The sequence below is a fragment of the Arvicola amphibius genome, chromosome 5 (assembly GCF_903992535.2).
Source record: "Arvicola amphibius chromosome 5, mArvAmp1.2, whole genome shotgun sequence".
In the NCBI taxonomy this organism is placed as follows: domain Eukaryota; kingdom Metazoa; phylum Chordata; class Mammalia; order Rodentia; family Cricetidae; genus Arvicola; species Arvicola amphibius.
Window position 1 is genome coordinate 139928663 of NC_052051.1, and position 21054 is coordinate 139949716.

Consider the following 21054-nt stretch of genomic DNA (forward strand, 5'->3'; position numbering starts at 1 on the left):
CCCTCTCCCCAGTCTCTAGTGAAGCTAGAAGAGAGGACAGAAGGGCTGTGCCAAGACCTCCTGCTGGGATGCTCTGATCTTGCTGAGCAAGCAGCAGGCCCAGCTATGTTCCAGAGGTTCTGTCAGATCGTAGTGAAGTGACAGGCATTGCTTTCAGCCAGGCTGGACCTCAGATGCCCATGCTTAGGGCCCATCTCTGACTTAAAGCAGATGTACGTATAAAGTGTCAGGCATTAGGATGAGCCTTTAGGTTCCTTCACTAAACTGAGATCCCCCAATCAGAGTGAATTTTATTGGCATTTACTTTTTATCTTTCTGTCTGTCCATCCATCCGTCCTTCTACCCACCCATCTGTCTGTCTGTCTATCTAACTGCAGTTTCCCCTCCCTCCACTCCTTCCAGTTTCTCCCATTCTCCCAGGTCCACTCCTCCTCTGTTTCCCTTCTGAAAAGAGCAGGCCCACCAGGGATCTCATCCAAACATGGCGTAACAAGTTGCAGTAAGACTAAGCACATGCCCGCATATCTAGGTTGGATGAAGCAGCCCAATAGGAGAAAAGGGTCTCAAAAAGCAGACAAAAGAGCCAGGGACAGCCCCTGCTCCCACTGTTAGGAGTCCACAGAACACCAAGTTACACAACCATACCATGTATGCAGAGGACCTCATTCAGACCCATACAGGCTCCTTGATTGCTGCTTCAGTCTCTGTGAGCCCCTATGAGCCCTGCTTAGTTGATTCTGTGGGTCATGTTCTTGTGGTGTCCTCAACCCCTCTGGCTCCTACAATCCTTCTTCCCTGTCTTCCATGGGATTCCCTGAGCACCTCAGCATTTCTTTTTACTATGGTTTCAAAATGGCCATTCTATGTTTGGTTGCCATAGCAATGTTTTTCTTTTGTATTTGATACTATTAAAGACAAAAATATGTCCCTCAATGTTTGGAGAGAACCCTAAGATGCATTGATTTTTTTCCCCCCTCTCCACTTTGATATTCTCCTCTAAATCAAACCAATGTAAGACCAATGTATCTTTGGAAGGGCTAGAATTCAACGAGGCATTTTGGATTCTTGGCTCTTTAGCCTCTAGATAACTTGCATCTTTTTAGTGCTTTTTTTTTCCTGTTGAGTGAACCTGCCTTGCTATTTGGAAGAGGCAAGTGAAGGTGTGAGAAAGAGTTCATGAATCAAATAGCTATGTATTTCAGCCATGGGTAGGCTTCTTACTCTGTGGTTTGTTGCCTAAAGCAGGACCCCAAAATGATGTCTGAGAAACACAAAGGGCTTCAAAGCCCGTGAAAGCCTGTGTGTGGCTGGTGGTTCTTGAGTTTTGACCACATCAGAATCCCCTGCAAGGGGTCAGATGAGAACTGTGTCTCCCCAGGGTTGCTCAGAGTCTGGGGTTGAAAATTTCTGACAGATTCCCTGGTGATACTGAAGCCACTGGTCCAGAATCCCCCCACTTTGAGAGTCAATAACCACATAAACTCTTTAGCCCAGCAATGACCTCTATCCACCCTGGTCTCTATAGTTCATAATTCTTTCTATTCCTAAATGAGCAAAACAGGACTCCAAGAGGATGCCTCTTTTCAGAAGAGTCTATAAAGCACTGATGGTTCCATTCACTCAAAATTGAATTTAGATGGAAAAACAATACTAAAGAACACAGAGTGCTTGCTTGCCAAGATTAGCGTTGAGCCAGAGATGTTGCTTTGGAATCCTCATAACACTCCTCAAAATTACATTTATTAGTGGCTGATGGTGGAGGCTGACCGAGGAGCCAAGGACAATGGCGATGGGCTTGGTCTCTACGACATGTACGGGCTCTGTGTGAGCCTTGTCAGTTTGGTTGCTCACCTTCCTGGACCTGGAGGGAGTTGGGAGGACCTTGGACTCAACATAGTGTAGAGAACCCTGATGGCTCTTTGGCCTGGAGAGGGAGGGAGTGGGGGTATGGGTGGAGGGGAGGGGAGGGAAGGGGGAGGAGGAGGGGAGAAGAAGGCAATTTTTAATAAAAAATAAATAAACTGGAAAAAAATTACATTTATTCTATATGTGAGGCAATGTGGCTCAGGAGGTTGGAGAATTTGGCTGAGAGCCCTGGTCCTGCCTTTCATCACAAGAATCTGGGGGAGGAGCCAGGTGACATCAGATGCTGAGCTCATGGTGCTGACTGCCAAGGGATGCTTGGGGAACCCAATTTCTGTGAATGAAAGGGTGGGTGCAATGCCTGCAGCAGGGAGACCATCCCAGGGAACCCAAGATTGACTGCCAGAATCTCAAGATGCCAAGAAACTAAATGTAAGACAACTGACTTAGATTGCTAGCATATGGCCGTAAGCTGGCCTTTGTTTGTGAATACATTCTAATTCTATAAGGGCATATCTACAAGCTTAGTGTTTCAGCTTTGCACAGGAGAACATGAGTCTCTCAGGGATGGCTTGGATTTTGGAGAGTTTTGTGTCCCAATTCCATTCATTCGATTGGCTCTTGGGTTAGATTACATAGTGTGTGTATCCATATACACATATATACATATACACTATGTATACCTAGCATCCCAGCACTTGGGAGTTGGACACAGGAAGCCTGCCATAAGTTCAAGGCCAGCCTGTGCTATATAATCAGACTCCTGACTCAAACAACAACAACAACAATAACAGCATCAAAAACAAAGATAACAACCACTACTACCACAACAACCCAGGATATAAGTTAAGTAGTCAAGAGTAGCCATCCTTGTGATAAATACCGATAACTGTAAAGATGATCTTGTAAATGCTTATTACTGGGTGGTCTCTATTCAGAGTGACTTATTGGGTGGTCTCTATTCAGAGTGACTTATTGGGTGGTCTCTATTCAGAGTGACTTGTAAGCATTTTCTCATTTATTATTCATGATATCCTATGGTTACAAGATCTACCTCGACTCTTGGTTTCTAGCTGTGGAAACTGGAGTGCAGAGAAGTTGCTGAGGGTTACACAGACTTGGAGCCAGGAAGATGTAACTTCAAGGAGCAACCTTAATTGACAAACTGACTCTTCTATTCTAATGCATGTACCTGACCGATGCTGGAGATAGTAGTACCAAGTGAGAGTCCTTGGGACAGCACCAGGATGGTGTTTCAAGTGAAATGCTGGTTCTCTGGGCCCACTGTTCTCACAGATGTCTCACTTTCTCCTGACCTTGATAAAGCAGGCCTGTGGGCAGGGGTTGGCCTCCCTGGTGCCTGAACTTGGGCAATACAAGGCATCCTAGAGCACCACTGTCAGGTCAAGACTGGAAGGGAGAGTCAAGGTCCAAAGGACAGGTATGAGGGCCCAGAGATAGGATCATGGAAACCTGAGTTGAGCACTCCAGGTTTTGAGCCAGAGTCAGGTCTCTGCGTAAGTTTTGGTCCACTTTTTAGGGTGATGTGTGGATGGGTCTGGTTTTCATAAAGGCTGGTAATAACTCTATTCTTGCTCAGGGTTTCTAGGAGTTGTGGATGGAGCTCTACAGTGCTTTTCTTGGCAAAAGAACATTACGGCCATCTGTACCCCAGAGCTGCCAGGAGGCACCTGCCAGACGCTGAATGGGATCCGAGTCCTGAGTCTCCTCTGGATTGTCTCAGGACACACCAGTCAGATGACTGCTTGGCTCTCTTTGGGTATGGGGAGCTGATGGGCTTCTTCTCCAGCGTCCATGGGAAAGAGAGCCCCTTCTATGTTGGCTTGCAGTGGGCCGTGGGATGGGAGCTTGACGCTCTCTCAGGAACAGCCAACCGTCCTTCTGTTCTAGAGACACACTGAGACGTGCCAAGGCATGTGACCTCCTGTGCCAAGTTTTCCAGGACTGCAATCACTACTACTTCCCTAGGCAGAAATCAGGCACCCGGTGATGTTTGCTCATTGTGTGCTCCCTCTGCTTACTGCGTAAGACAGGGAGTAGCTTCCCCCCATTACTGAAGACTAGGCAAGTACAACCAAATGTGGTAAATCACCATTTCTGGACATTGCCACACCCTGTATCCCTCATCTATAATTCAGTGTCCATCACTTGGTAGCAAAGGTCATCTCCTAGCAGGGGACCAAGCAGGTGGATCAGAACTAGAGGCAAGGCCATGAGGGCGGTTACAGGGAGCCTTTGAGGTGATGGGCCCCTGTCCTAACTCTGCGAGAGTCCCAGAGGGCTGTGGGCACCGTGGGAGCACAAAGGGAGCACGCACCCTGAGCCACGGGGGCCTCAGTCACCACCGTCACTCCCGCTGCAAGTTCACCCCTGACCTTTTTATGGCTCCCCCAGCGCCAACAGAAGTCGCAAGTGTGCCTCCTGCTTTTTCTCAGTGTGAAGTCCTCCGGTTTTCTTCAGCTGAACTAAAAGACATTGCTTTTCTTTGTGCTTGCTACAGATAATGTGCTTGAATGGAAAGCCACAGTGCCTGTGAACCCGCTGTACCTCCACTCTCGGAGCGGCCCCTTCTATCTCGGGGTGGACACGTTTTTCCTGATCAGGTGATGGGGCTGACATGTAGTGGCTGCTGCTATGCTAGTTAAGGGATGTGTGGGTGCGGCGGGGAGGGCTGCCAGCCTCACCTTCCTGAAGAAAGGCGATTGTGCACACATTAACTCACTTGGGACTTGACTTCTCTTTCTGTCTAGAGAGTGCTGTGGCCACAGTTACTCTTTGCTGTATCTTCGGTTTGGTAGCTGAGTTAATAGGATGCAGAAAAATCTTTTTTTTTTAAATTGAATTTGAAAAATATTTTTATTGCATTTTATTTATTTGTGTGCATGTGTGTGTTTTGTGTATTATGTTGGTGTATGTGTGTCATGACATGTTTGCTGGTCAGAGGACAGCTTGCGGGACTTACGTTTCCTTATCACCATGTGGGTTCCGGGGGGTTTGAACTCGGTTCATCAGGCTTGGCAGCAGGCATATTACTCTGCTGAGACTTCTTGAGGCCACACAAGTCAATTTTATTTGTTAAAATCATTCATTTTGGTTGTTCTCAAGCTCTAGAAAGTAGGGTAGATTCATACTAAAATTTCAGATTCTCACTCCAGCAAAATGTGAAGGAAAAACCATAACAAAGCAGTGTGAGGGCTCACAGAGTTACACTCTCTTAAATTATCAGCCTAAAATTTCCTAATCTTTCCTAATTTTGTAACTTCTTAAAACTATTAAGAGTTTGGTAAATGGTACAAGAAGCTACCACGCTGGTCCACACATCTTAGAATTAGGGCTACTGAACCGGCCGTTTGTTCCATGGGTCTCATGTCTTAACCTCCTGATCACTGATAATTACCCACTGATACACAAAAGGCAGGGTTCCAGTTACCCTGGAGGGGAGCTGTGGGCCACTGTTTTGAAATCCTCTCCTACCTCTTGGGCTAGCGTCATACTAATCTCTGATGCGTGACTTCCCCTTCCCCAGTCCATTCAGGCCCCAGGGACTCACAGCCTGTTTCCCCTCTTTTCATTGCCTCCTCCTCGCAGGCTAAGCAGTACATTCCCACACATGCAACAAGACCCAAGCTTAGCAAAGGCTGCCTGCCAGTGGGTGCCAGCCACTCTGAGAAGAAAAGATGGCCCAGATTCATCCTTTCCTGAGATTGAGAGGAGGCCAGAATCAGAATTGGCTGCCCTACTTCCAGCTCTCAATGCTTTCATTTAGATGTCTTTTATGCATTTGGTTCCTATTATAAGGAATCCAGCTTGCTGCTTTTCAAAGGAAGCCTAAGAGGCCTTACCCAACCCATCAGGATCCCTTCCAAGTAGGGCCCAATGCAGGCATGCTGGCTGTGCAACAGGAAACATTGGCTATCCCGAGGGACTCCCATAAGGAGCAGTGGGCAAAACGCCAAAAGGTCAAGGAAGTCACGGGCCTGCTCATCACCAAGCTGTAACTCAAAGTCGAACGTTTGGGTGGTGAATTCACCATAAGAATGTACCATTTAAGAATTCTGTGATCTTCCTGCAATCACAGCACTTGAGAGTTGGAAGCAGGAGGATGGAGGAGAGTTCAAGGTCATGTTCAGTTATATCAGGGGTTTGAGGCCATTGGGGGCTATGTGAGACCATGTCTCAAAAATCAAAGAAACAAATCTGGAATTCTGTGCTCTTGAACAGCCTGATTTGCAATCTGAGTCTCACTTTCTCTGTTTGGGAAAACGGGAATAATAAGTTTCCTTTCTCCTGGTAGGATTCAAACATCCATCTGTTTTCTTGTTTCTTCAACAGTGTTTGTGTAGAAGAAACTGGGTATGGTTGGAGATCTGGGAGCAATCTCATTAGGGAAAGTTTTGGAAAGGATGTGGTGCTATAGCAATGGGAAGCTTTGTAGGGCTGCAGAGATGGCTGTGTGGGAGAGTTGCTTGCTGTGCAAGCCTGAGGAGCCGAGTTCAAATCCCTATCATACACCAAAAGTCTGGGCATGACTGCATGTGCCTGTAACCCCAGTATTGCAGGGCAGAGAAGGCAGATCCTGGGAACTCACTAATCAGCTAGTCTACCCCAAATATTGAGTTTCTTCTCAAGGCCAAGAGGGGGCTAGTGACAGGGGAAGACACCAGTGTCTTCCCCTGACTTCTGGATGAGCAGCACAAGCACATGTACTTACATGCTAACATGCATGAACCACACAAGCAGAGAGAGGGAGAGAGAGACAGAGATATAGAGAGACAGAGTCAGAGAGATAGAGACAGAGAGACTCAGAGAGAGAAAGACAGACAGGAAGAGAGGAGAGAGAGAGAACACAGCATGGTAGCTATTGATGTTATTAGCCAAATATTCCTGACCTTCTATCCTCCAAGTCAGTGGTTCTGAACCTTCCTAATGCTGTGACCCTTTAATTTAGTTCCTCATGTCGTGGTGACCCTCAACCATAAAATTATTTCATTGCTACTCCATAACTATAATTTTGCTACTGTTCTGAATCGTAATATAAATATCTGATATACAGGATATTTTTATATCCACTATCATGGGGATATGCCATCCTTATGAAAGGGTCATTCGACCCTCAAGTTGTCATGACCCACAGGTTGAGAACTCTTGCTCCAGGTACTTGGGCCTATGGATAGGCAACATTGCTAGCTCCAGTCAACAAGTTATACCTCATATTGTCACTAGCCTTATGCTGACACCCTTGAACCCTTATGCCAGCAGTTTTCACATGCCACTTTAGGCTAGAACATTGAGTTGTTGGGTTGAGACCTTCCACAGCTCTCTGGTTCATTGCTGTGGTCACTTGTGAGCTCTCATTGTCCCATTAGCCCATAGTGGAGGAGGTGCCGAGTCTTGGCCAATGGGCTATGAATATGCTGTAGGAGAAAGACAGAACCAAAGTAAAAGAAGACACGCAAAGAAATGAAGGACCGCTGCTCTAGGACTCGGGCTACCTGGTCACCGCAGCATCACTTAGCCTGTCCTGACTGAGACAGCAGCAACAACTCACTGATAAGCTAACTATGCCACCACTAAGTAACCCCTGAGGCTACTCTCTTCTCTCTCTTAGTGGCTGGTTAAGTGCACGGTCATTTCTAAAGATGCACCAGAACACCAACACAGGAATAACCCCTAAAGTCATACTCAGATACTTCCTCAAACGGTTTACGAGGTAGGTTTGCTTATGTAATTCTTTCAGTTCATTGTTGCTATAAGATAGGTACAATGTTTAACCTTGTTTAGAGAGAGTTTTTGAAATGAATAGTTATCTTTCTTAATTATGTTTAGATTTGACTCGCTTACAACAGTTCAGCTTCCATATGGCAAAAGTCATGAAAAACTGGCATCTTCCACCAGCAAACACATTCTCAGCTGGCTGGAAGTAGACATCCGTAGATATCCCAGCCATTTCTGTGGGAATTGTATTCTTCAGGAGAAGTGGTATAGCTGCAGTCAGAGTACCTGTGAGATGGTAAAAATAGCACATGACGAGGAACAGTGTTGTGCGAGGCTTGGGTCATGGCCGTGCTCCTTTATTAAGCAGTGTGTGATTGGTTGAAGCAGAAGGACCTTCTAATATTGGCTTAGACTACAAAGCAGTGATGGTGGTGATGTCATGAGAGAGCTGGGATTAAAGGGAAAGGACAGCCCTGCTCTCCAGCCCCTCCCTTTTCACACTTTCTCAGACATGGCTATAATGAATGAGAACCCAGCTTCCCGCATTCCTATTCTAAGTCCATCTTGCTATGCTACACTGTAGGGTCAGGGTTCCCTAGAGAAACGGAACCAATAGGATGAACTGGTTTCTCTCTCTCTCTCTCTCTCTGTCTCTCTCTCTTTCTCTCTCTTTCTTTCTTCTTTCTTTCTATCTATCTATTGATCTATCTATCTGTCTATCTAATATATATATATATGTATATTGTCACATATCTAAAGAATTTACTAAACCAGTTATCTCATACCTAAAGAGGCCAAGAACAGGCAGTTGCTCCATCCACAGTGGTATCCTAACAGTTCCAAACTGGAACTGAGAGCCTGGAGAGCCATTGCTCTTTAGTCTGTGATGGGAGTCTGGATATGTCCATTCTGCTCTCAGTGATGGGATCTGCAGCAGCAGCAACAGGGTGAGCTAACATGGAGCAAAAGGGAAACCAAGTGGGCTGAAGGCAAATGCCGTATCTTCTGGCATGTCCTTTGTGTCTGGTCTGCTGCCAGAAGGTGCCACCTACATTTGGGGTGGGTCTTCCCACATCAATTAAGGCAGTCAGAACAATTCTTGAGTTGAAGCTCCCTTACTCAAATGATTCTAGTTTGTGGCAAATTGATATTAAAACTAACCATTTCCCTGTTGTGAAACAGTTAAAACGATCCGCAGGCCTGGGGAAATGGGAGTGGGCAGGAAGAGAAGCTGTAATTCCACTGCTGGCCTATGTCCCGGGTTAACCATGCACCAGCTATGTGACTGTCTTAGCCTTTCTGTACTTGGGTTTTCTTCTCTATAAAATGAAATTAGGGGCTGGGGATGTAGCTCAGTTGGTACAGTATTTGCCTCAAATGCTTGAAGACTTGGGTTCAGTGTCAAACACCACATAAATCCTGTGTGATAGTTTATGAACATAGTCCCAGCACTCTGGAGAAGGAGCCCAGAGGACTGGAGGTTTAAGGTTAGCCTCATCTACATAGAGAGCTTGAGGCCAGTCTGGGCTACCCGAGACTCTATTGAAAAACAAAAAAAAAAAAAAGAAAAGAAACCGGGGTGGCAGTGGTGAAGCTAGAGTCACTTTGTAGGATTCTTGTGGCATGAGAAAACATACGTGAAGAACTTTGAAGGTTCCTGATGGACCGGAAGCCACAGTGAGTACAAGCATCGCCACTACCCTTGCTGTCACCCGAGCATTGTGTGCTTTTTCTCTGTAAGTTAAGGGTGAGGAGGGGCTAGGAGCAGACCAGCACTGCCTCTTTTCAGTGTGGTTTTGTGGTTTCTTCTGAGCTTTGTCAATGTAGCCCTCCTCCTGGCGAAGGGGGAAATGCAGGATTTCCGAGTCTCTCTTGGGTATGAGGTTCTGGTTAAGCAATCTGTCCTGCCTGAGGTTTGCTGGGATTATGGGGGCTTGCCACACAGGTCAGCGGTTCAGGACATCTTAGTTTAGGGGTGAGGGAACCAGTAGTGCGGTAGGTTAACCTGGAAAACTTGTTTTGGAACAGAACAACTTGGGAAAAGAGAGGAAGTTTTTGTTTGTTTGTTTGTTTGTTTGTTTTTTCCAGGCAGAGGGAGCCAAGGATGGGGGCACAAGGTCATTGGGTAGGAGTGGGTATGATGATATGGCTTGTGGGCACGATAAAGTGTGGAACCCAATCTGGCCACTGGCAGTGAGCATGGAGCCAAGCGAACGCAAAGGCATCCGGAGTGATGCCCCAGAGCAGAGGCAGTGGCACTGTTGAGACAAAGAACTCTGGAAGAGTGGGGATTTAAGTCAGCGTGAGGAAGGGGATGACTCCAACTTGAGCCAAAGCTTTATTGAGAAATGGAGGTGGGTGGTACCAACCACATTCTGGCTTTGCCCTTTCCAAGATCCTTAGGGACAGGATAGTCATGTCCTTAGCAACTGGGATGTTCTCATTTATGAGTTCAGAACTCACTGTTCCTGTTCATTTAGGATTTATCCCTTCCAGAGGACAGGTGATAACGTGGGCATGGTAGGACACACTTGAAACCCCAGTAGGGGTTTCTTGGAGCAATCTGGCTGCCTAGACTAACCATACCACCAAGCTCTGGCATTGCTTGAGATACCTTGTCTCAATGAATAAGGCGGAAGAATGATAAAGGTAATTCCCCTACAGTCGTAGCCTCTACATGTCCAATCACATCGATCCTGACTTGCATGTGTCCACATGCATGCAAAAACATACATATACACATGCAGGCCTCATACACATGAAAAATTGAAAACCACAAAAGAGGGCTTCTGTGGGCTCATGGTGGTGCATGCCTGAAATCACAGCACAAGGAAGGCAGAGGCAGGAGGATCAAGAGTTTGAGACCATCCTGGAATACATAAAATAGAGTCTAGCTGCAAAATACAGCCAACCAAACAACAAGGGCTCTGACTTTAGCCCCACCCTATGCGACAACTGTGCACCCTTCCAACCATGCCTTCTCTTCCAACTTCCCATATATGTGGCCTAATTTGCAGTCACTAGACACAGTTGTCAACTGAGAGACACTATGTACTAAAGTTCCTGATAGTTCCTAAAGACGCAGTCAAAAAAGAAGCTAGCTTGTTAAGAAATTGCATGTTGCTTAATATTCTTGAAATGATCATATTTTGAATCTGTCAGGCTAAAGAAGCAATATTAAAATTCATTGTAGTTAATTTTTCTTTAATTTTAAAAGTGTAGCACCTGGGAAATGCCTGATGAGTGTCAGATTGGCTTATTCTATTTCTTTTGTACCCCACTGATCTGGACTATGTATGTGATAGTTTGTAACTGGCTCTCATATAAGCTCACAAGGAGTGGTACTATCAGGAGGCGTGACTTTGTTGGAGTGGGTATAGCCTTGTTAGAGGAAGTGTGTCACTGTGGAGGCAGGCTTTGAGGTTTCCTATGCTTAGGATACTGTCCAATGTCTCAGTCAACTTCCTGTGGCCTGCATTTCAAGATGTAGCCAACACCACATCTGCTGGCATGCTGCCATGCTCACTGCCATGATGATGATGATGGCCTGAATCTCTGAAACTGTAATCTTCCACCTCAATTAAATGTTCTCCTTTTTAAGAGTTGCTGTGGTCATGGTGTCTCTTCACAGCAATAGAAACCTAACTAAGACAGTGTACCTATGTATTTTCTATTTATTTTTTCTTATTTCTTTATTTGGGACAGGGTTTTATGTAGTCCAGACTGGCCTCTCTCCTACAGTATAGTTGAGGAGAATCTTGAACTTCTGATCCTGCTACTTCCTCCTGAGTTGTGGGATTACAAGTCATGTTCTAACACAACATATCCAGTTTTATCACCCCAGGGATCAGACCCCCCCCCAAGACTTTGTGCTAGATAAGGACTCGACCAACTGAGCCACATAGCCCATCCTGAACCCTGTTATTATTCATTAGTTTGTAGTTCTGTAAAATCCAGCTTAGAAGGATAAAAAGTTGACAGCAAAGAAGGAAGAAAGGAAGAGGAGGGAAGGAGGGAAGAGGGAAGTTTCTGTCCCATGAGACGCATGGGAAGAAGATGAGCTGGTACCCATCTTAAGGATGAGTGACTGTGGACCAGTCACCCTGACCTCTCTGGGCTATAATTTGAGATGGGGTAAAGGCTACTTGACAGGATTATCTCAAGTTTTAGGAATTCCTGGAAAGCTTCCATTTCAGCAGTGACAGAAATGGCTGCGGCCCTCTTATCTTTGTACCAGCGCATGGTGGGCAGCTCTGCACATGTGGGCCTTTGAGGCTGCTCACCGGTGTCATGGGTTTCTTAAAGTATCCCTCCCGCCTTCTTGGTGCCCATGGAGGTGAGGGCAGGGCACCTCTTGGTGTCATCTTCTCTCCCATGTCTCTCCGCCAGGTTGCAGCTTCTTCATCTGTACTCAGTGTGCTTGCTGGTTGGACTCTTCTCTTTTGTCCCCTGGGGACCTGTCTGGGAAGTTCCACAGTTCCACTGGGATAACTGTCGGCAAGTCTGGTGGACGAATCTGCTGCTGCTGAATAACTTCGTGTCTGTTCAGAATGCCGTGAGTTACCAAGAGCCCATTTGCAAGGGCATATGGGTAGACACAGGGCGTCTCAGTCACATGGTTTGGCCAGTTTCCCAAGGGCCAACCTAAGCCCTATCTCCATAGGTTTTAGGGGGCATGGCACCAACTGATGTTATAAAGCAAGAAAGGGCTGCAGTGGTGTTAATGAGGGCGGACTCTCTGGGTCTCAGGGCAGCTCCCCTCTCCACCAATGCTCTTGAATCAGTCCAGGTCACCACGCCAGAAAGGACAGTTTCTTTGCCTTCACACGGAGAGCCTATGCTGGGGTGAAGCATCACAGCCATGCCCCAACCCTCCCCCACCTTGGTGAACTCTAAATCAATTTCAAGCCAGTCTGGACGGAGCTGGTTCAGAGCTACAAGAGCTATGCCTTCATAACCCAAATCTTCATCGTTGTTCCAGTGTGCTTCCTAGTGATAAACACCATGACCAAAACAACCTGGGAAGGAACGGGTTTATTTGGCTTAGACTTCCTGGGTCACAGTCCATCTCTGAGAGTTAGGGCATGATCCCTCTATGTTGAGGAAGTTTGGGCTCCTTTGGGCCCTGGAACCCAAAGTGACAGGAAAATTTGCCCCCTGGAATTTCTTTACGTGAGATAAAACATGACAATGACTAACTTAATTTACCACAAGCATGGAGAGTGGGCGGGTCCCTGTGGCTTTGGCCAGACATCCATGTTGGTTCTAGTGGGAACTGTTGAGTGTAAGCCAAAAATTTGCTTTTAAAAGAACACAATTTCTCCACCTAGAGCTGGGAGTGGGAACCAGGCAAGAGAAAGAACCTCGCTGGCTTTTTGGAATTCCAGTCACACCAGAAGGACAGCCACCTCCTGCATTCCTGAATCGTGACCCTCGTCAGTTCCCATGGCTGTCCTAGGAGACAAGCTATATTGGTCTTTAGAAACAAGAGAGAAATGTGTCTGAATCTTGAGACCTGTGATCAGGCTTTGTCCAAAGACCCCTGTGAGGAACAGTGGAGGCTACCTAGTTCCTCTTCCCATGGCAACTGCCCCGCCCACCTGCTCAACAGGCCAACAGCAGACATTCAACATCCTTGCTACCTGGAAGGGAGGAGTCACATTCACCTCTCCTTTTTCTCCCCCCCAGTGCAATGGCTGGACTTGGTACCTGGCCAACGACTTCCAGTTCCACCTCATCACTCCGCTGATCTTCTTTGTCCACGGAAAGTGAGTCTAAGATGTCCTGTCTGCGTGTCTCCCCCCCCCCCCCCCCTTGCATGGGTCCTTGGGCCTGGAACTCTCAGAGAGGTTCCCGTTTTGTAGAATGCAGCCTTTTCAAGTTTAGGAAATATACTTTTCCAGAAATGGAGGCACCGTTCCCTCTCCTGCCCTCCTTCCGCGTCCTCTTTCAGCCGCGCATAAATCAGTGCGTTTCCCCAGATTTATCACCAGAGCGTGTGAAACCCGGAGCTCAGCGTTTTCCATCCCAGCTGTTCACATAAACATACCCACATATTGACACAGCCCGCATACCTGTCAGTCTCAGGATTTATATTCCGTTTTTATGGTTGGGTATCTAGACGGTGCCCGATTTTTCACGATTATAAATGATTGCCTTGGAACACTCGACTTTTGCTTGTAGCTATTTCCATGGGGTCGTATTCCTACGTGGAGTTACCCGGTTAAAGGGTGGCAGCGATTCCTAAGTGTTTGTTACATACTGGGAAATTACTCCCTGGGAAGAGGGAAGTAATTTACAGTGCCCCGAGCAATGTATCAATGTACCTGCTGGCCCTCAGCCGTATCTATCACCTTAATCATATTGTTAGTTTTAGGAACACTTTACAGTCTCAGTAACTCACGGGGAGATTTACAGCGTGTCATTTAAAAAGGAAATTTATGATTCCTTCTTGTTAAAATATGTGTTCAATTTAGGAAACATTAGGATTAAGAGAAAGGAAAATACTCACCCCGGCCCATCACTCCTGGCAAACTAGGTTCCCTGTTCAGTCTCTGGTGCTGTCTTTCTGATTTTTGTCCTGCCCAGTTTTTAAAAGGCAAAAGCATGCAGCTCCAACAGCTTTTAAAAACAGTTTTACTATATTATTTACTGATTGTAAATATTACTGTAATGTCTGCCTAACAGCATTCCGTTTCCTGCATGAACTATAATTTATTTGTACCTTCTCCCATTGTTTTATACTTGGATTGTTTCCAGTTTTCTGCTTTCATAAATAACTTCCCATGAATATTTTCACGACAACCATTTGTCTCCAACCCCAGTGTTCCTTCAGAATGCTTATCCTAAGGGGAATCAATGGGTCAAAGGTCATGAATGTCTAGCAGCTCTTGAGTCACAACAGGAAACTACTTTTAAAAAATGGAGACACGCGTGGTCCACATTTCTGTGCCACGGCAGATCCTCGCAGTGCCCATCTGCCCGTTCTGTTCCGAGGAACCAGACAGTACCTCACCGAGAGCTGGCGTCCTAAGGTTTTTCCCTTGCTGCAGAATCCTGCAGTATGTCAGCTGGGGCTCCTTCGTGTAGAGCCCCAGAGTGGGCAGGAATTAATGTGGGTAGCCACCTGTGGAGCAGAAGACATTGGCCATAGGCTATTTTCCCTCATCCCCTCAGACAGTTCTGAGGCATATTCATAAGCTATAGAATATTCTGGAAGAACTGAGTACTGACCTTCTCAACAGCTTACCTTGTATTGGCTCTCCCTGCCTTCCTGCTTCTCCCCTCCACTCCCACACTAGTCTCCCACATCCAGACATTTGTCTCAGGCTTACGCTGGCATAGAAAGCTGGGTTCTCATCCCTGCTCTCTCCTCCCCCTCTCTCCCCTTCCCTGGAGTGGGTGGCTGTGTCATGTCTGTGTCCCATCCTGCCTTAAACCGCTCTCTTCTCTCCTAAGTCAACCACCACGAATGTCCGTATAGTGTTCTGTAGATGACAGGCAATGTTACTAAGAACGGTCTCCTTTGGAGCCACTGTATGAGCTTCTGGGCAGGGTAGGCAAGGGTGCCATTACTACCCTTGTCTAGAAGAGAAACCCAAGTGTAAGGTCTGTCCACAATCTCACTGCTGGTTAGTGGTCAAGATCAGGCAGTCCAGCTGTCTAGCTTTCCCTGCTCCATTGAAGCCATGCTCCCTCCCTCCCCTGTCCCTCCCCCATCGCCCTTCTCCTTTGAAAGCATGGCCCCAGGGCTCCTGGGATCACAGCACCTCATTCATGCTATTTTCCTCTGCCCTCATCTACAGAAATAAACGTGTCCTCGTCCTCCTCGGGGCCCTGCTGTTCCTGACATCTTTCTCAGCCACTGCTCTGCTAACGTTGGCTTATAAACTTCCAGTGGCATCTCCGTCAGCAGCCAGGTAACACGGTTCCAGCCTGGTCGGTCCTCTCTGTCCCTTGCCTGACCTCACCAGGGCCACGCTATCCCAGGGAGGTCTGCAGAATCATCGGGCTGTTTGTCCTGTGCCCATCAACTTAGGAAAAAATGGGCTCTACACCTTTGACCCAACCTTTTAACTCAGGCAACGTGGGTCTTCTAAAAATGTTTGCCTCAAGGAAATGCTTCTTAGAGGACAGGAGCACCCCCATGTGGCTGAAATGGGGTACTCCCTTAGTGTAGCAGATGTCTTGCTGGATGGAGAAACTGAACCCATAATGAAGTTGGAGTTACCTATTCAAGGCCATAGAGCAGCTAAGGGGTGGCATAGGTGTTATTTGAACCTAGGATCGAACGCAAAAGCTCCTTTGCTTCTACAATAAACTACTTATGATCCTGCCATGTACCTCAGTGTATTAACCAGTATCAAGAACTCTTCTCAATCCAGCAGTCAGAACCGCACAAGTGAAAATCAAGTGGCCCAGGTGGCAGCTCAGATTCTTCCCAGAGCCACCTGGCTGCAACCTTTATTTGCTGGCTTCAGACCAGCCACCCTGGTCTCTCCCAAGTTTGTGCTTCTGCTGTTCTCCCAGTCTAGAATGGTCTTCCATTAGCATATGAGATCTGTCAGCGTTGCCCCCAACACTTCTTTCAGATGTCCATGCAAATGTCACATTTTCCAAAGCAGCCCTTCCTGACTTCCCAATAAAACCAGCCTAGAGGGAGTGGGAGGATGGCTCAGTCAGTGCTTACAGGAAAGCCACAGGGACCTGAATACACTCTGAACCCCCTTCTCTCTTACACATGCACACGCGCGCACACACACACACACACACACACACACACGATATCAGAGTGTCATAGTGCATGCTTATAATCCCAATGCTGTGGGGGTGGAGACAGGTAGATCTGGAGCTTGCTGGCCAGCCAGCCTAAACTACTTGGTGATTTCTGAGCCAATAAGAGACCATCTCTTAAACAAACAACCACCACCACCAACAACAAAAAGCCCTAACCACCGGCACCAAAGAACATGGCATGGCTCAGAGAGAGGGAAGGTGCTATAAGCCCGAGGGTGCAGATTCAATCCCAGGACCCACATGTGGAAGGAGAGAACTGATTCCTGTTTGCTGCTGACTGACCCTCCTTTCCCTGTGGCACACATACCTGAGCACACACCAACAAACAAACTTCAACTAAAAGGTGGACCTGCTGCTGGTTTCAGGGACATAGTTTGGGAATCACAACATTGAATAGTGTGGTTTTCTTCTTTTTTTCTCTTCCTTCCTGTTTTTTGTTTGTTTGTTTTTTTCTTTTTTGAGACTGGGTCTCTCTATGCAGCACTTGCTGTCTTAGAACTGGCTATGTAGACCAGGCTGGTTCAGAACTCACAAAGATCTGCCTGCCTCTCCTTCCCAAGTGTTCACCACCATGCCCCAGCTCTCAAATGTCTCCGGCTCATTTGGAACGCCCCTTCTCTCACAGATCCCTCTGGGTACTATGTTCATTCCTAGAGGCAGTGGATCAGCCGCCACAAAGGAGCATTTAAAACAAATGAAGTCATTATATGTCTTTGAGAACTGGGTTCGGAGCCCAAGGGAATTTAGAATTAAACAAACCAGCTGTGATCCAAGGCCCTAGAGTTTATGGCCTAGACGGTCGCTGTGTGTAGCTCATTATTGGGAGATCTGGCTCTAGCCGTGTGGATCACCCCAGAGGACATCCCCTTTCCTCATCCAGCTCCAAACTGAGCTTCTGCCTTGCTTCCTCGTTTGTTTTCAGTGAGAAGGAGGCTGCGCTGTATTTCTCAGAGTATTACACCAAGCCCTACTGTCGGTGTGGCCCGTTCCTCGTGGGTCTCTTCCTGGGCATGTTCATGCATTCAGACCACGTGACAAACATTCTCAAAACCACGGTATGTTGTTCCCTTGCCTCCCTGTCAGGGCATCAGCCTGGCTGGGATTGATGTGGCCTCTCTGACCTGGCGCTTCCAAGCCAAGTGCAGGCAGAGCCAGGCTGCTGGATTTGTTCCTGGGCTGCAGTGTGTTGTGCAGCCACACTAAAGCATGAGGAGTCAGCCAGAGCCCCGTCCTCCTTCCTGAACTAAAGGACCAAGAATCCGATTGCACTGTTGGGCCACACCTGTTGATCCCCAAGGGCTCTGCTTGACCTTCATTGGCCTTGGCTTTGTTACAGAAAGTTCAGAGAAGAGATCCTGGTCCCGGGGAAATCTTATATAACTACAGTAACTCCAGGAAATAGGATTTTCTGGGTGTGGTGACTCACATTTTTAACCCCAGCACTCGGGAGACAGAGGCAGGTGGATCTCTGTGAGTTCAAGGCCAGCCTGGTCTACAGAGTGAGTGTCAAGACAGTATGTCCAAAGCTACACAATGTAGCTTTGGAAAGCTACACAGAAAAACCCTCTTTTGAGAAACCAGCTTTCCTCCATCCCTGCAAATCCCCCAAACCCAAAACAAAATAAGGCAAACAAAACCCCCAAACCAAACCAAAAAACCCTAAAAAACACAAAGCAAAAAATCACCCCAACAAAGAAGCAGGCAAACAAAAAGATCCTTCAGGACAAGTGGCTGTATAGAAGAGGGTATCTCTGCCATGTTAGCATTTTGGTGTTCTGGACATGCACCATCTGGCTGTAGAATATAACACAGAGCCATCCAAGAGACTCTTGAACACAGCCAGGTGACTAGAGGCTCCAGCGAGAACAGGGTATTAGCAAAGGGGAGAAGGTAAGGCAAAGAGGAAGCATCGGGGAACCATGTTAAGGGCAGTGTCAGGTTGGGAGCTGGCCTTGAACTCACAGTTCTCCTGCCTTGGTCTCCTGAGCAACAGGAGTATAGGGACGTGCCACCCCACACAGCCCATCTCATCCTTTATAGTCACACCCCTCCACCAGCACAGTTCCTAACCGCAGCCTCCCCCTAAGCTGATCTTTTATTTTAGTGAAATCTGGAGTGATCGAGGTTTGCACACAGAGATCTGAAGCGACAGAAATGGCATCAAAGAAGTGAGCATACGTGGAAGGATGCAGCGATTCATGAGCCGTGGCCTGCCTCTTGTTCCCCTCAGGTGCAGGCCATGCTGGGCTGGGCTTTCTCTCTGCTGACCCTGTTTGTGGTTGTCGCCTTGGCATACATAGTGGATGACGCCTCGCCAACCTCCTCCGTGGCTGCTGCCATCTACCAGGCCTTGCATCGGACCCTATGGGCAGCAGCTGTGGGCTGGGTCATCTTTGCCTGTCAGGAAGGCTATGGAGGTAGGAGGGGACCGCTGGCTCTGCTCTGGGCTCACACCCTGTCCCAGAGGGTGACAAAGTTGAGAGATGAGGTGTGCATCCAGAGGTAGGGAGGAATAATTGATCCCAACTCAGAAAGAGTGCCTTGTCTCTATCCTTGGGGTAAATAACTGTCATATATTATTTTCAGTTTTTATGTTGGTTCTCTCCAAAGCTAGTTAAGAGGCTAGACAAGAACTCTGAAAAATAGCGAGACAATGATGTGGTGTGGGAACAGATGTGGTGTGAACAGGCTCTGGTCACACCCCTCTTAGGCCTCAGTTTCCATCTGAGAGGAGGAGGCTAAGAGGCACTAAGACCCCTTCCATAAGCGGAGAGAATATTTTTGTGCCATTGGCTTTTGATGTGCAGAGGGGCAAGAAGAAGGGCATATATAGAAAGAAAGGAATTGTCTCCTCATGAGACACACACACACAGAGACAGAGAGAGAGACAGAGACAAAGACAGAGAGACAGAGAGAGGGGGAGGAAAGGAGGGAGAGGGAGAGGGAGAGGGAGAGGGAGAGGGAGAGGGACTCCTGGCGTTTCCCTCCCTTTCTCTATTTGGCCCGAGGTAGGGATGAGGTAAAGAGATACCTCCAAACATCACTTGGGAACCATCCAGAAAAAGCTCTATTTCCAAACTTCTTTGAATCCTTAAAGATGGAACAGAGCCCAGGGATGGGGTGGGCAGGACAGCTGTGCACTCTTAGGGACATCACTGGATGAGTTTAGAATTAGGTTGTAGATGAAAACTGCTCAGCCTCAGCCAATGTGGTGGGAACTCGTGGCTTCAAGAGAAAACAGGTGGTCCCAACTTGCTGACTGAACACACGTCTTCCAGGCCTCATGGAAACAGTCACAAAGGGACCCCGGGTCTTACCAGTGGTTTGGGGATAGACTGACTATTTCCAGGGTTAGTCACTTAATTGCATAAATATGTCTGTATGTTTGTTTTGTGCCAGACAACATTTTATATATTTGAGATCCAGCAATAGATCAGAAAGAATTCTTCCCTTGCAAGGCATTGCAATAGAGCAGCGGCAGAGAGGAGGCTAGGAGATACCAAGAGACAGAATAGGGCTGGCAGGGACTGGAGAGATGACTCAGCAGTTAAGAGTGTTTGTGGCTGAAGTACCTAGGTTTGGTCCTAGCACCCATGTTGGGCAGCTCATAACCACCTCTAGCTCTAGTTTGAGGGTATCCAACACCTTCTTCTGGCCTCAAAGAGACAAATGCACACATGTACACACACACACATACACACACACCACAGGCTTGTGACTGTCCCTCTTCTCACCAGGTCTGGTGAAGCGTGTGCTTTCTTGCGGCATCTGGGGTCTCCCAGCTAGTATCAGTTACGCTTGCTACCTCGTCCATCCCATTGTGATCATTCTCTATAACGGACTGCAGGAGACCCTCATCCACTATACCGACACCAACATGGTGAGCGAGTACCTGGTCCTTGGCCCTCTCCCAGCTCCACCTCCCGCTCTTCTTGAGCGGCAGAGCACACAGCTGGCTTTGTTAGGAGCTGGCTTTGTGCTGCTCTTGTCTAGAGCTGCTCTTCTCTGATTCTGCTGCAGAAGGGAGGGGGAGGGCTTCAGTCCAGGGTAAACTGGATGTTTGGGACCATGTTTATTACCTGTTGTGTTTCATAGCATTGGGGCAGTATACTCTCAGATCCAAACGTGGGGGGGGGGGACAATGGAATAAGCTGTCCACTGTACCCTCTTTGTCCACAGTTCTATCTTTTCTCTGGACACTGTGTGCTGACCTTCCTCTGTGGGCTGGCCTTGACGCTGTTCATCGAGCGGCCATGGCAGGAGCTGAAGTGGGGCCTGTGGAGACCAGGGCCTGCTGGTCCATGAGCATTTCAACTGAAACCCAAGAGAACCACAGCCTACCTGTCTGTGGCCCTTGGAAGGAATGTGAATCTGACTTTGTGAACATTTACTGTGTACAATATGTACAGATAACCTGTGGTCACCATAAAAAGCAATTCTATAATGATTTTTAAATTAATTGTACAACAATCTCCCTTGGCTTAGATTTGATTTTCTGTATCAGTAACCACACTGTTAAAGTATTAACATGGAAGCCAGATGATGTGGGATGTCCTTCTGTATATGTGTTGCTTTTATTTGTTGATGAATAAAGCTGTTTTGGCCAATGGCTTAGCAGAGTAAAGCCAGGCGGGAAATCCAAACAGAGATATATAGAGA

General features: G+C 47.3%; 1 protein-coding gene across 1 annotated transcript in view; it reads left to right on the forward strand.

Moving 5' to 3' along the window:
- Positions 1 to 20700, forward strand: part of LOC119815841 (O-acyltransferase like protein) — a 46176-nt gene extending 25476 nt beyond the window's left edge. Inside the window, exons 6-15 of the mRNA XM_038332148.1 lie at positions 3464 to 3643; positions 4385 to 4487; positions 7493 to 7594; positions 11989 to 12154; positions 13288 to 13367; positions 15405 to 15518; positions 17318 to 17450; positions 18626 to 18812; positions 20133 to 20275; positions 20575 to 20700. Of these exons, the coding sequence (XP_038188076.1) occupies positions 3464 to 3643; positions 4385 to 4487; positions 7493 to 7594; positions 11989 to 12154; positions 13288 to 13367; positions 15405 to 15518; positions 17318 to 17450; positions 18626 to 18812; positions 20133 to 20275; positions 20575 to 20700 (1334 nt within the window). The remainder of the gene's footprint in view (positions 1 to 3463; positions 3644 to 4384; positions 4488 to 7492; positions 7595 to 11988; positions 12155 to 13287; positions 13368 to 15404; positions 15519 to 17317; positions 17451 to 18625; positions 18813 to 20132; positions 20276 to 20574) is intronic.
- Positions 20701 to 21054: the final 354 nt, after the last annotated feature.